We start from the raw sequence: 15,042 nt of genomic DNA on the forward strand, positions 1-15,042 counted from the left end.
GGGCTGTGCGGCGGCGAGCGCAGCCCTGGTGCGTCCCGCTGGCGATCCCTCTCACCTAACGCCACAGCCCGACCGCGCCCGCCAGACAAGCCGGCCCAGGCGCGGGGAGCGCGAAGCGGCGCGGCCCTCGCCCCCACCCAAGTCAAAAGCACCGCCACCAGGCACCCCCGCCGCCCTGCCCGGTGCCTTCCCCCGTCCGTCGGCCCCGCACCGGCCCCTCCCTCCGCTCTCTCCCGCTTCGGCGGGGACCCCAGCCCGGCGCCGGCCCTTCAGGCCGCCCACCCTGCCGGAGGGAGACGGCGCGGCGGCGGGCACGGCGGCGCCTGGGCCGGGGGCTGCGGGGGGCGGCGGCGGGAGGAGGAGCGCGCCGGCCGGGCCCCGCTAACGGCCGCCCTGCGCGGCCCCGCCCGCCGCCCGCCCCCGGCCCTCCCCGCGCCGCCGCCCCTCCCCCCGCGCCGCCGCCGCCGCCGCTGGCAGCGCCGCCTGAACTGAGGCGAACTCCGCCGCCAAGTGAGTGAGGAGGAGGAGGAGGAGGAGGCGAGGAGGAGGAGGAAGAGGAGGAGCGGAGTCAGAGCGCGGCGGCAGCGGCAGAGGCGGCCGCGGCGGGGACCAGCCCAGAGAGACCCCGAGCCCGCGGCAGAAGCGGCGGCGGCGGCTGAGCGGGCGCGACCAGCCGAACGAGCGGCGGCGGCCCGGCTCCTCCTTGTCCGGCGCCGAGCGGCCCGCGCCCGCACTCGGCCCGCGGAGACCCGCCTCCCGCCCGCCGGCCTCGTGAGGGACGCGCCGAGCCGGCGGCCGAGGAGCGGCGGCGGGCCGGGAGCGCGTCGGGCCGCGGGCGGAAAGTGCCTGCGGGGGCGGGGAGAGCGCGGCGAGCGCGCGGTCCGGCCGCCCCGGCGCCCGGCGCGGGAGCGGAGCGGAGCGGGACGCCGAGTCCCGAGCGGCCGGCGGCCGGGGCTCCCCGCCCCTCCCTCCTCTCCGGCGGCGGCGGCGGCGGCGGGCGGAGTGAGCTGCGGAGCCTGGAATATGGTCGGGGAAATGGAAACGAAGGAGAAGCCGAAGCCCACCCCAGATTACCTGATGCAGCTGATGAACGACAAGAAGCTCATGAGCAGCCTGCCCAACTTCTGCGGGATCTTCAACCACCTCGAGCGGCTGCTGGACGAAGGTGAGTCGCCTCGTCGGCCCCTCGCGGCCCGCGCCCAGGCGGCGGCCCCTCTTCCCGGGACCCGACGCCCGCCGGCGTGTTGGGAGGGAGGGAAGGTCGCGGCCGGCGGGGACCGTCCACCGGGGACGGAGAGGCCCGGGCGGGGCGCATGGAGGCGGCGCCGAGGCCGGGCTCGCGGGGCGCGGCGGCGGGCGGGCCGGGGCCGCGGGCGCGGGCGGGACCCACTGGCGGGACGCCCCCTCCCCCCTCCCCGGACCCCGGACCCGAGACCCCGGGCCTCGTGCCGCCGGCGCCCAAGTTGGTGCGCTGGGGAAGGCTGCGGGGCGAGCCCTCTGGCGTCCCCGGCTTCCAGCCGCGCCTGCGAGCACCGCGACGGCCCGGAGCTTCGCGGGCCTGCCCGGGAGGATCCCGGCCTCGCTCGCCCAGCGCCCCGCGGGCGCCTGAAGGACACCGGCCCCAGGGCGCTCCCGGAGGGGTCTTTCCCGGAGGACGCCGCTGGTTCCCAAAGTGGAGGATCCAGTGGGGCTTTTGCTTTTTTGGAGTTTGTGCGGCTTGCAGATACTCGAGGGGAGTAGCGTGGGGCTTGATAATTTAAAGGAATTCCATAGGAGACCGAAAGTAATGCTGATTTAGCTGAAGGCGAGGACAAAATGACAGCGGAAAGCACTTTTTGTCCTTTTGTTTGGGGAAGCGAGAACTGTTCGGGAGTTTAACTTCACTTTGGGCGGGGGGGGGGGGGTGTGAATACGAAATACCGCGAGGACAAATCTAAATGTAGTCCCGAGTTTGAGAGAACTTCGGCGGAGAGCTTTTTCCCGAGGACGCCGCTGCCTTACTTTGTAGGACAGGAAATCAAGACGTTAGAAAGGGCGAAAATAAAAACGAGTAAAAGTTTGCAAAAAAGCTTTGTTGGTGGAGAGCTGAGGGTTGCGAAGAATGACAAGAAGATTAATTTTGGCCAACTCTGGAATTTCTTTAACAAGTTCTTGTAGCAGTGCCTTGGACTATTAAATTCTAGTAGCTATATTTCTGTGAACGCTTAGAGAGGAAAAAAATGACCAACAAAAGTATTTTGAAAATCGAGTAGCCAGGAGTTCTTTTTCTCTTAGAAGCAATACCGGAGGACTGTTAAAAGGAAGCCGAAAACTGTGTCTTACGGAATTGAACAATGGATTTTAGATTTTTCATAGGAATTTCGAGATCTTTACTATAGAACTAAGGAAAAGGAATCTGAAGCTTAGAGAGTTGGAATGTCACTAAAGAACAAAAGACCGGAAATGTCTCCGTGATTAAAGATGGTTAAAGAAGAATTCCACGAGCTTTTGTTGTCAAGAAAGTCATAGAAACAACTTTAAAAGTACGAAAACTGTTAGTTATTACTGCGTCCTCGCTTTTGCTTACATGTGTTAAACATAACAGCAGTAACCCTTACTGGAATGGGCTTTTTCCACTGTTGAAACAGCAAATCTGTTAATTTTATATTGCTCCAGAAAAAAATTGAGCTGTCCCTTTAAAGGGTTTTGCTTTTTCTATTTGTGTTGGCATTTGAAAGATTGTGGAGGCAGAAAACTTTCTGGAATGTCAAAAAAAAAAAAAAAAAATGCTGGAACTCTTAAATTGAGTATTTCCAAATGTGAGCGCTAAGGGGCGCCAGTTATTTTTTTTTAAACATGAGCAATGTTCGGAGTAAAATGTGTAACATACTCAATAATCTGATCTATATTAAATTTGGTTGAAATTTAATGGTAAATCATTTTATGTGTCATTTCGTGGCCTAATTGTATTTATAGTACATAATACATTTACAAACACTGAGAACACATTCTTTAAAATTATGAGAACAATTTTATTACATTTCAAAAATAATATGCTTTCTCTGCCTTGGTATATTTTGGTAAAATGAAAAGTTTTAGTAGTATTTGTAAAAATTTAAGATTATTTTTCTTAAGAACAGTTGTTTAGAAGGAATCCTTAATAGACATTAAAATGAAAATGTGTTCTCACAATATTTAGGGTTAAAGTTCCATTCTTTGAATTAAAATGTTGAGTTTAATTAAATGACATAGGAGGTTATAAAAAATTGGAAGTATTTTCACCTTGTGTGGATCCTATTTAAAAACATACATAATTTTAGTTTCCCTGATGAGTTCTGAAAGGCTTCTCACTTTTGCCTTTATGTTGATCTAAAATCTCTAAATGATAATTCATAGTTCTCTGTTAAAAAGTTTCTAATGTTGGCTTCAACAGTTTGTAATCTTCCAAATCTAGAGTTCCACTAATGTCAGCTCTAACAAAGGTTTTTTGTTCATTTCTCTGTGGTTGGAAATCATAATCATTTGCATTTTAAAACTTGGGAGACCACTAGCTGAGGATGATATATTCTAAATAATTTTTTTTTCTTTTAATGTGGTTTACTCCATCTCTTATCTTGGTCAATCTTGAGTTTAAGCCTTTTCAACTCCCCAGCCTAAGTAAAGATTGCTTCTGTGTGGTAGCTGGGATGTTTAAAGTGGACAGCATATAATGCCTAGGAAGTTTGATTGTTTTTTTCTATCAGACCAGTGCAAACACGAAGGAAAAGGGGCTATTCCTTAGTGTGGAATAAGCTGCTTCCTCTAATTGTTAGCCTTATTATAAACCTAATTTGACTTCAAAAAGTATGGTTTTTGAAATGCATCACGTTTTTTTGCACCAGATGATTTAATTCTGAAAATTTGGCAACTTGCTTTATCCCTTTGTGGCCTGTCATTGTCCAAAACAAATTAATCATGACTTCTGTTTGCGGTTAGGAATTACATTTTCCTTTTCCAAATGATTGGCGGAAAGTTTTTTCAATTTAGATAAAGCTGTAAGTTTTGTGTTGATGATTAATCAAGTTAAGTTATTGGATTTACAGTAGATGTATTTTCTGATAATTAGAAATTTTGAATGATTATTTAGGAATTCTACTTAAAATTTTTAAAGTAAGTTTTAAAAAATTTGTCAGTCTCAGAACTTATTTGGCTAGTTACAAATTTGGGATTTATGTGTGCTAGATTTTCTTAGTTGAATAAAACTTAAATGCTTTAGATTGAACATTTTAATTCCTTGCCAAGTTAATCTTTAGCCTATATTAATCTTTTTGGTTTTGGATTTATTTTTTTGTTGTGGGGGGAAGGGATGGAGGTAGGAATTGTCAGACTTTCCTATTAAGTATTTTCACAGTTCTTTTAAGTTGTGCTTTCTAGGTTGGACCACTTGAATAAAGGACGTAATTTCAGTTTCCAGTACTTAAGAATCTTTTGTTGAAAATAGAGATGAATGCACATAAAACTGAGGTCTTAAGTCTTAAACTGCTCTCTGGAGAGAAGTTTCCAAACTGAATCCTGGGGCCATCCATGGGAAAGAGTAGTTACTACAAGTTTTTTATTAAAAAAAAACTTTCTTTGTTATGAAAATGAAACTCATGCAACAACAGTACTTGAATGCAAATTATGTTTTTGTAAAGTATTGCAATTAGAATTGAGAAGGCCACAAATCAGTTAGATTTAAAAATTCCAGATGGGGGAAAGGGAAGAACTAGGGATTTTAAAATAAGATTTTGAGTTTTCATTTTTTAGGCAGAAGGAGGTTAAAGCTGCTGATGGGAAAATTAAAAATGCATGGTATAGTTTATAAGTAAAGCTAGCCTAAATCTTTTGTGAATATTTGAAAAATTAGCGTGTGGCTCAGAAAAAGTGAGCAAACATGTTAGATTACATTCTGCATTTCTGATTTGAAAAATGCATTTTAATTTTCTCATGGTCTTTTGGGGAGGTAATAAATTTTCTTTCTGAACTCAATTTTCTCTCCCTCTCCCTTAAAAGTGTGGGCAAAAAAATATTTTAAATGAAAACCTGCTTCACTACTTAGCATTTTTCCATTTATAATGCATTCAATATTGAAAATATCTTTTAACTTCAGTTTTCTTACACTTCAGAATTTTTTTGCAGGGGACAAATCTTGTCTACAGAAGCTTTGTTTCAAAAATGATATGGCTATTTATTGGTATTGAGAGAACTTGCTATGTAAGTTTATTTCAATTTTAGGGTTTTTTTTCCTGGAGCATTGCTGACAGTAATCAAGCTCTGTAACAAACAGTTTTATTTACTTAAGTTGAAGTAATTAATCTGTTCTTTAGGAAGAAAGACTTTGCAGTTAACACTAGCCCTTTGAATTAATAGTGATGAGAGGAGGACATGATATTTATAATCAATTGTCCTTCCATTATTTTTCTCCTCACCCAAGAGGTGTCACCAGCTCTGTAAGGTAATAATGGAAATAACTTGTATCCTAGGTCATTTATTCAACATTCATTCTGTACTTTTGAAGCTTAACTCCCCCTTAGGCGGAATATATATTCAAAATTCAGGTACATTCAATGAGGCAGAAGGTGATTCCTTTTTCTTAACTTTATCCAATTAATATGTTTTGTAGTAAAATCTCTATTCTCAAGGATGTAATGTAATTGAATTAATAAAAATAGGTTTCTGCTAATCGCATTTGCTAGTCTGGTATGAGCAGCTTTTCTTAAATGGCTTTGAGACTATAAAGTAAAAACAAGTTAATTCAGTTTTTTAATATTTTGTACACATTTTATTTCTGTTATTATCTCTCACTTCTCACTGTCCTAAAGCGGATTGCAGAGTACATCAGTTTTTCATAGGAAGAAATGGCATTTTGTTTACTTTTTAAAGGGAAATAGATTCCTGTGACAAAAGGCAAGTGTGCTCCCTCGCCCCAGCGTGCGCGCGCGCACACACACACACACACACACACACACACACCCAGCCTTTATTGGACAATATATTTAGATATGTAAGTTTTTTGTTTTTTGACATTTTTGGCCCCTAAGAGAATTACACCAGTATGATCACAGGAACAGCTTTTTATAATCTGACGGGAACATCTTTTAATTTACTTGAGAAATTCATTATAGTTAATACAATTTGGTTTATGATGGTGCAATTCTTTGTTGGACATGGAAAATGCTGTGCCCTTATTTGAGTTTTATTTGTTTGATAACTTAAGTGACAGAGTCCACTGAGCAACTTTCTGCCGTTGGTATGTCAACTATTACGAAGATATCCAAGGATCTGTTTTAGGGCCAAGGGATCAGGATCGTGAAAGAACCTATGCCAAGAAGTCAGAATTATATTATGTGCCAACTTTTCATTTTTGTGATTGACAGGACTTCATTGTTTTTTCTGATTCCTCTCTTTTTGACATCAAGATAATGTATTTTTCCCTTCATGGGAACTTTTGGGAAATGCTTATACCCCTTTTAAAAATTGGCATTTCAGTTTTGGGGCCCAAAATAGCTAGGCTGTTTGATGTCCAAGTAAGATATTTACAGTTTTTTTTTCATGTAATAGAAAGCAAACATGGCATTAAACTTTTCATAGTGAATGCATTTTGTTTTGTTAGTGTGACTGTGTTATGAAAATTGACTAAATATAACCCAGTATGTATTAGGTACTATTGCCTATGTAGTTATCATCATACTTCATATTGTAATAATATCTCTTTTTTGTGTCTTCCTATCCTTATTAGAATTAGTTCCTTGAAGGTGCCAACCTCATAGTCTGGCACATGTACATTATCAGATGTTTGTAGAATTAACAAATAGGTTGACATTGATATCCTCTTGATTTCTATTTTCTCTAAAGTATGAGATTAAGCCAATGATATAATAATTGGTGATAGTTTTGTGCAATTAGAAAAAAAGGTACATGTATTTTTTTAATGATTTTTTTTAGAAATCTTACAATATTATTTGCAATGCCTGTTCTCAAGAAGCTTTTATCTTCATTTTACTTTAATACTATTGGTGTGAATGAGAATTATAGAAAGACAAAATTGCTTTACTTGGACAGTAGTTTTCAGCCAGTCCTTATACAAAGTGTATCAATCCATAAGCAGAGAGAAGCTGTCAGTGCTCATCTCAGCTCTTAAAAGTTTTGGCATTTATGGAATTATATAGGTAAACCTTTTCCCCAGTCAATTACCTATAAAAGTCAACATTCAGCTGATATGTAGGTCTTGTACTCTGTAAAACACAGTATATGGGATGTGTTCAGGATAAATAAGGACTATTTGAATGGTTTTAGTTTAGAAGAAAGCTGAGTATAAACATGTGTGGCAGTTACAGTAATTTAACACAAATAGCAATTTTTTTAAACACAGGTGTATCTTTAAGCTAATTTGAAAGTGCCATTACCTAGAAGACTGATAAGAGAAGTTTTCAGCTAACTTAACCCTCTTAAAAGCAGTCTACTTTTCTGCTTTAGCCCTAACAATGTTTTAAAGTAAATCTGTCATGAATTTTTAACAAATATATAGCTTGTAGAAGATAAGTGATTTATCTAGAATTCTTGTAATTAACAAGCAAATGATTGTACTCAGTGGTTTCATCATTTCTTCGGTTTCCTGAAGCAGCAACTCTAGTTTGAAATTCCAGCAATCCTATCAAGTCTAGCAAAATAAACAAAATTTTACGTTCATAATGTTGCCTTATATATTGATTCTAACCTACATGTTTTATTTATACAAAACTAAATTTTGTGACTTGTGAAATGAATCAATTTATTGTAACATTTCTGTCACATTATTTATGATAAAGCATAATTTGTCAGTTTGGATAATTTTCAAGGGTACTGAAGTGTCAGAAGAAAACATCAAAATGAGGTTAAATCCATAAAGTGGTCTCATGTTATATGGCAATGGTAATAAGGAAAGGACTTGTGTGTGTACACACATGTAGGCACACATGTATATAAAGGGATACATGCAGTGAATGTGCGCTGGCTTCGAATCCTTGGGAGCGGGTGCTGGGGCTGGTCAAGTTCTAGAACAAGGACGGTTTTCGAAGTAATGAAATATCTGCTTAGCCCCAGGATTGAAATGATTATTAATAGTGGAAAAGAGTCTTATTAGCAGGTCCTAACCTTGCTTTTGGCTTTCATGCAGGACAAGTTGTTGTAAAGATTGGGCATGATCACCTGGTCAGTTAGATTATTGGGGAACTTTTGGCTTTTAAGCTAACTTAAGAGTTTAAAATCTATAGAAAAATTTAATAAAAACATATATATATATTCTTATTACATTTAAGAGTACTAAGAAAGTTCTGGCAAAAAGCAACGTTTTATGAAATTTTTATTTGGAACCTTTCTTCATTAATTCTTAGGGTCAATATCTTATGGGGACTCAGAATGGGTTTACAAAGAGTATTTGAGGAGATGTATATATGAAAAAAATAGAAAAAATGGAAAACGTTTTTTGGATGCAGTTTAGTGTAGGGAAAACTAAAATAATATCAAAAGATCATGGAATTTCAGAGCTGCAGGGGAGCTGGGAATCAAGGGAAATATTCATATTATAGGTACAAAAACTAAGGTCTATAGAGGTTGTGACTTGTCCACATCACAAGGCAAGGTAGTATCAGAGTTGGAGCTAGACCCTCAGTTCTGCCTTTTGATCTTTTTGGTAAATGTGTCACTCCATAAGTGGAACTGGAGAAGAAAAACCCAGAATAGTTCCACGTGCTAGAAAGTTTCTGTGTTGCCTTAGGTTGTGGACATGAAGAAGAAAAAGTAAATGGGAGTAGTGTTAATTTTGTGATATGTTGGACTTGGGCAAATACTAGTCAAATTCTTGGAGCTAGAATTTTTTTTTAGAGGTAAATTTTTGTGATAGTTAGGCTGAAAGTGAGAAAGTAAAGGTGTTAGAGGATTTCAGCTCATTTACTTAAGCTTTTTTTTAAATTTTTAAAAAGATTTTATTTATTTATTTGAGAGAGGGAGAGTGAGAGGGAGAAACAGACTCCCTGCTGAGCAGAGAGCCTGATGTGGGGTTCGATCCCAGGCCCCTGAGATAATGAACTGAGCTGAAGGCAGATGCTTAACTGACTGAGCCACTTTAGCACCCTTAAACTTCTTAATAACCATAAGATAGAGCCTTAACTCTTTAATAGGTACAAATCTAGTGTATATTTAGTATTATTGCTGGTATTACTGTGGTTACTATTTTTAGTAACTGCTCAAGAGGAAACCTAACATTTCTGACTGGAAGATTTAATATAAAGGTTTACTCTTGCTAGGTGATTCAAGTCAGGAGTGTACACTTGGTTCACTTTTACATTAGCATAAGGTGGTTAGTAGCATAGGTACCAACTCTGAAAAGTGACTGTCAGGAGGGGGGTGATGATGAATTGAATGGAAATGGGAGCTGCACTAGGTAGCCACTGCATCCCATTCCTGAGACCCTTATCTGGAGCATCAACTGATTCAAGTGTATTTGGAAAGAATTAAGTATAAGCCGCAGTCCCTTGCTTGCTGCGTTACAGTAATTGTATCACTGAGAGAATTGTTACATGGTAGGTAAATAAATTTTTTAATAAGTAAAATTTCACACCAAAGCCAAATATAAGGTATTTGGAAATTAACTGTACCTAATTCTTACTATTGTTGCAGCTACCATCATTGTTGCAGTGATGCTCCAATAGTTATGACAGCTGTTCAGGTGTCAGCTGTGTAATAAGTGTGCGTGTGTATATATGTATGAGCTGTGAGCCAGCATAAAGATAAAAATATATTTGTATTTCCGTCCATGTATTTCCGTCCATGTACTAATGAGACCATGTTGCAAGTAGTAAGAATTCTTTGACCAGTAGACCTGAGATCTAATCATGAGTTTGCATTTAGCTAGTTTGGTGATCTTGGACAAGATATCTAACCTCTCTGAACCTCGTATTCTTCATACATAAATGGAATTACTAACTGCCCTACCAACTTCAAATTAGAATTTCTGTTTGGAGGCTGGAGAGTATTATATGCAGAAGAACTTCTCAGACTGTAAGGTAGCATTATTTAATTTCTGTCGATATTTTTAGGTTGTTTTTGATAGGATGGAAAATGAGATAAGCAAGGCAGCTTGTAGAGCATGAAAGAAGAAAAGAAAAAACAAAGGTAATTTATCCACATGAGTATTATTTTTTATGTTCATGAGACTCACTACTAGCATTCTGATAGTCTAGAATATACTAATATTTTTTGAACAGTAGAATCTGACTTGATATTAATAGATGGTAGGATTTAATGAGGTGAATGGGAGGGTGGAGGATGTTCTACGAGAAGAGAAAGTGGTGTAGTGTCAAAACAGTGGTAATGGGAGATTGAAAGATTTTCAGAAAGTGTGTTTAAATTCAGTTGGAATGGCAAATGGCACACGAAGGAGAGTTGTGAGCAGAGCCAGCAGCCTAGGTTTGGACTCTACCATGGTGGGCCTTGAATGCCAGGATGACTAGCATACATTCTATTCTGAGCTTTGTAAGGAACCAGTGGAAGGGTTGTATTATTTTGGGATGTTGTAATGAACTCTTTGAGGGAAAACTAACAAGAATGTAGAATATATGGCTCTAAGGAAGTAGAAATTGGATGCATCGTGAAGGGTTAAGGTAAATGGTTAGGTTAACTATTTTAAATAGTTCTATTTTCTCAAAATAATAAAAATAAATTTTGAGCTTTATATATTTTAGGTTTAAATTCTTTGGAGTTTTTAAAAAGAATGCATTTTAACTAAAAATAAACATATACAAAAATTATTTTTTCCTTACCCATAAGTTCTTACATTAATCCTGAGGTATTGAGAACATGTGGGGTTCATTTGTATAGCTGTCAGCCAAAATTTTGGTTATTTAGAGTTAAGCTTATATGTAAATTAAAGAGAATTGAAGAAGCTCTTTGGTTTAGAGGAATCTTAGAAATTCTTGAATTGGTTTGAGTTGGAGGACATTTTGTCCAAACCTCAGTCATCTAATATTGTTGAATCTAGATGTGTTATCAAATGCAAAGATTTTTGAGAACTTCATTATTTTCGTTATCCATTTTACTTCATTTTTATTTAATTGTATTTATTTTTTATGTTGATTAGGTAAATTAGAGATATCTTGACTTTCCATCTCTATATATTTATGTGTCTCTTTAAACACTAGCATCTTCCTATATAGCGGCATCACGCTGAATAAAATGGATCAGTCTTACACTTAACGTAATAACCAGTCCATATTTAGATTTTTGTTGTCATCCCCAAAATATATTTTTAACTGTATTGTCCAAACCAGAGTCTGATTCAGGACCCCACTCATTGAGTCTGGTTGTTATGATTTCATGTCCTTTTAATTTAGAACCATCTTTGTTATGGCACTGCTATAATAACTTCCTTATCATTGGAATTGTTCTTTTACGCCCTGTATATCTAGTATTTCGGAAGTTATGTTTAAAGGATTGAATAGTTTCAAGTACACGTCATAGGTGATGCTATGCACTTGATTTTGCGTCGTGCTGGGGGCCTGCATCTGGTTCCACCATCAGTAAAACTAAAAGACAGATAATATGGGTTAGCGTGGTCATAGATTGATTCTCCTGCTGTAGTTAGGTAAAACTTTCTTTTATCAGCAGGGAATATATTGCTATTCTGCAAATAGTTACTATTGGAAAAGCCAGATATATGCTTATTCTTAATTACTGGTTGGTTCTCGAAATAAAGTGTTGGTTTGCTAGTTGCCTCAAATGGTGACCGATGAAAAGGTTTTATTTCTAAGTAGTTGCAAAATCTCTACTGTAAAGTTTTTCTCCTTAAGAACTTTTAATAGTAAGGAAGCTATGTTCCAGCAGATGGAGATATTAGTATACAAAAGACAGTGTTTAGTGATTAAAATTTGTTGAGAAATAACTCTTTTACGAGAATAGGAAATTGTTTTCCTTTAAATTGTAAGAGGAGAATTGCTCAGGAATGTAAGAAATAACAATTATTAAATTTAATATTTAGACGTGTCATGTAGGTCAGTTGGGATATTACTTTAAATAACTTTTTTTTTTTTTTAAAGAGACCATATGTTAGATGCTGACTATAAAATGTGACTGATTAGGACATTCCGTTGAGTATAGTAATATTCTGAAATACAGTTTCTGCCTTTACAGCTTAGTTGTTTGAAGGTTTTTTTGTTTGTTTTAGTGCAGGAATGAGTCAAGTCTGTTAAAAGTATTCTACTTGTATATTTTCTTTGCAATTCTAAAGTCTTTAACCAGGTAGTTGATTTGTTTACTAATGTAAATCAGGGAAAAAAAATCTGTGCCATAATTGACTATTATATGTTATATGAAGAGAAAGTGCTTTTGGGGATTATAGTTTTATTGTAGTAATAAAAAATTATCAGCAGTAGAAAGGTAATCTTATCTCACTTTATTATTGTAGTTTATAGCATTCCTTGCAGTTTTTTTTTAGTTAGGTAAATATATATTTTAAAATCCAGCTTGCAGTTGTTAAATACTGCTTATTTAAATTCCTTCTTAGATATGATTTGGAAGTATGTGTTTTTGTTAATAATGCATTTAAGTTATATTTTCCAAGTTATTTCAAGCTTTTTTTAAATTGCTGTATCAGTTATAAAATACTTTTCTTCCTCAATCAGTTGAAATTGAGCTCAGACTTGAGAGAAGTGTTGATATGTGGAAGACCAGGGAAGAGGATATCAACTGTGATATATACTTTTGTAGAACTTGCATTTTACTTCTTTCTCCCCAGTGTTCTTTTTTCTTTTTTGTTATTCATTAAATGTAGAGAATTGAAGATGCAAACATTTTTAGTTCACCTTTGGCAATAGTGTGGTTTTTGGTCTCTGAATCCTTGGAAAGGTGGTGATGAGGACAGAGAGGTGTCACAGCATATTGCTTTTGAACCTTAATACGAAGTATTATTTTTCAGGGAAAGTTTTTCCCTGTGGCCAATTTTGTGTATACATTTTATAAATTGTTTCTTATAGTTCTTTTAGAGTATATGAGAGGCATAAATTTCTTTGTTCTAGTAATCGTAAAATTTGTTATAAGGAATTAAACATTTTATTCTTATAACAAGTATTTATCTTATGGAAAAGAACTAAAGTATATCAATTAAAAAGTAAAAATTACCCATAATTCAGTGATAATCACTCTTAACATTTTGGCAAATTCTCTTCTAGACTTTTTCCCCTTCTCAATTTATGGATAAAACACAATTGTGATCCTACTGTAGTGCTGTCTGTGTAAGTAAATTACATCAGGAGCATGTTCCCCTGCCATTTCATATTCTTTGACAATATAGTTTTATGTTAACATAGTTTATCCTATAGAGATGTATTATAATTTCCTTAACTATTCTTTTCGACCTATCACTTAGTTTTCAGTAAGCTTGTGTGATGATAATATCAAATGTTTTCAGAACTTGATTACTCACTGTTTAAAAAGCCTTAGGTTACTAAATATTGTAATGGCCGTGTGAATACCAAGCTCTTTCATTTGTGCAGTGTAGTTAATTGGAAGTCAGCATTTTATACTGTATTCCAGTAGAAAGTGATTACTATTATGTGACATTTAATTTTTGAGTAATGTCAGAGTTGCATATTTTACTTTTTAATGACTTGACATATTTATTTAGAATTTTTTATTGTATTCACAAGTAAATTTGAATGCATACTATGTGTAACATACGAGGTATGCAACAAAGCTTCAGATTCATTCCTTACGTTCAGGTTGTCTGAGTAATAAGGTAGATAGTGTGAAAAGAAAGTAATATAAGGGACTATAACCAAGAGAGGTTGAGAGACTAGTGCTAAGATTGTGTTAGGCTGGGGAGATTATGAAATGTTTCAGAAACAAGGGTAAAATTTCACCTGGCTCTTGCAGGATAGATAGGATTGAAGTAGAGAAAAGGTAAGGGAGTAGTGTTCTAGACACAGGGAACACTATCTTTGAATGTGAGGACATTCTGAGTAAGAGAAAGAAGTAAATTATTCTGTATCTCTTCTGTAGAAAGCTTTAAATTCCTGGAAAAAGATTTCATCGTGTTGATAATGGGAGACCCATTTAAGGCTTTTCTTTTTACGTCTTGGTTCCCCCCCCCCCCCCTTTATCTGCCTCCATGTTTCTGTTTAGTGTAGATTCATGTGATAGATTGCTCTGCTTATTGCATATTTTTAGACTTTCTGGACTTAATCCCTACCTGCCCCCACCCCAGTATTTTGCCTCTTAACTTCTATTTTATCTTTATTTTTTTAACCTGTGCATGCTTTGTTTGGCTTTCTATTTTGTTTTACTAGTACATTTGGATATACTTAACCCACCCTTTTTATGATACCATTTATTTTAGTTCTTTTCTGTAGGTGTCTTTTGGTGGTTGTGTTGGGTTTAGGTGCCTGGAGGAAGGAAGTTTATCTGGAATTAGTGAGTGTGTGATTTATAGAACTGGTGAGTCTAAGCTCTAAACTATAGATGAGTTGCTAGCATATCTTGTCCTGTATGTATGGCATGGGTTTTTGCCATATGCTTGCCCGTCATCTTTCTCTCTCTTTGCTTTTGCTCTAATGGCTTGAAAGACCTAACAATCTTATATTGGATGGGAGAGATTGAAGATCTGCTAATTTAACTCTGAATTGAGAGAGGCTATAGGGAAAGTGTTTGCAAAGTGTGTTCCATGTAATACTGGCCTCCTGAGGTAATCTGAGAATAAAAGTAGTCAAAGAAGTGCTGCATATTCTTTTGTGAATTCAACATGTGGTGACATGTTAAATATCCAGGATCTGTTAAAGGAAGCTAACTTTGTTTAAGGGAGTATTTTCTGAAATTACTTGGTAAAGGAATACCTTTTTTCTTTCTTTTCTTTTTGGAACTAGTGGCCTGAGGCTACATTATGATAAATATTAGAAAGAGGATTATAAAGACTGTGGATCCCAGGGAGAAGAGGGTTTAAATAATAATTGTTTGGAAATCTTAACTAATTTTTGGATGAGAATACTCTCAAGTCAGATCAAAGTACTTTCTGAAAAA

At 38.6% G+C, this 15,042-nt stretch overlaps 1 protein-coding gene across 7 annotated transcripts in view; it reads left to right on the top strand.

The window, feature by feature from the left end:
- The first annotated feature begins 557 nt into the window (after positions 1–557).
- Positions 558–15,042, top strand: part of QKI (QKI, KH domain containing RNA binding) — a 159,010-nt gene continuing 144,525 nt past the window's right edge. For 4 of the 7 annotated variants that reach the window (XR_015726167.1, XM_045805466.2, XM_045805467.2 and 1 more), the window contains exon 1: positions 881–1,165. Coding sequence is in view for 6 of the 7 variants with exons in the window: in XM_045805466.2 (XP_045661422.1) it covers positions 1,024–1,165 (142 nt within the window). In the remaining variant the exon portion in view is untranslated. Of the gene's footprint in view, positions 1,166–15,042 lie in introns of all 7 variants that reach the window. The other 3 variants (XM_045805470.2, XM_045805468.2, XM_045805471.2) reach the window with 2 other exon arrangements.

The sequence above is a fragment of the Ursus americanus genome, chromosome 11, assembly GCF_024610735.1.
Source record: "Ursus americanus isolate L20-20 chromosome 11, mUrsAme1.1.p, whole genome shotgun sequence".
Taxonomy (NCBI): domain Eukaryota; kingdom Metazoa; phylum Chordata; class Mammalia; order Carnivora; family Ursidae; genus Ursus; species Ursus americanus.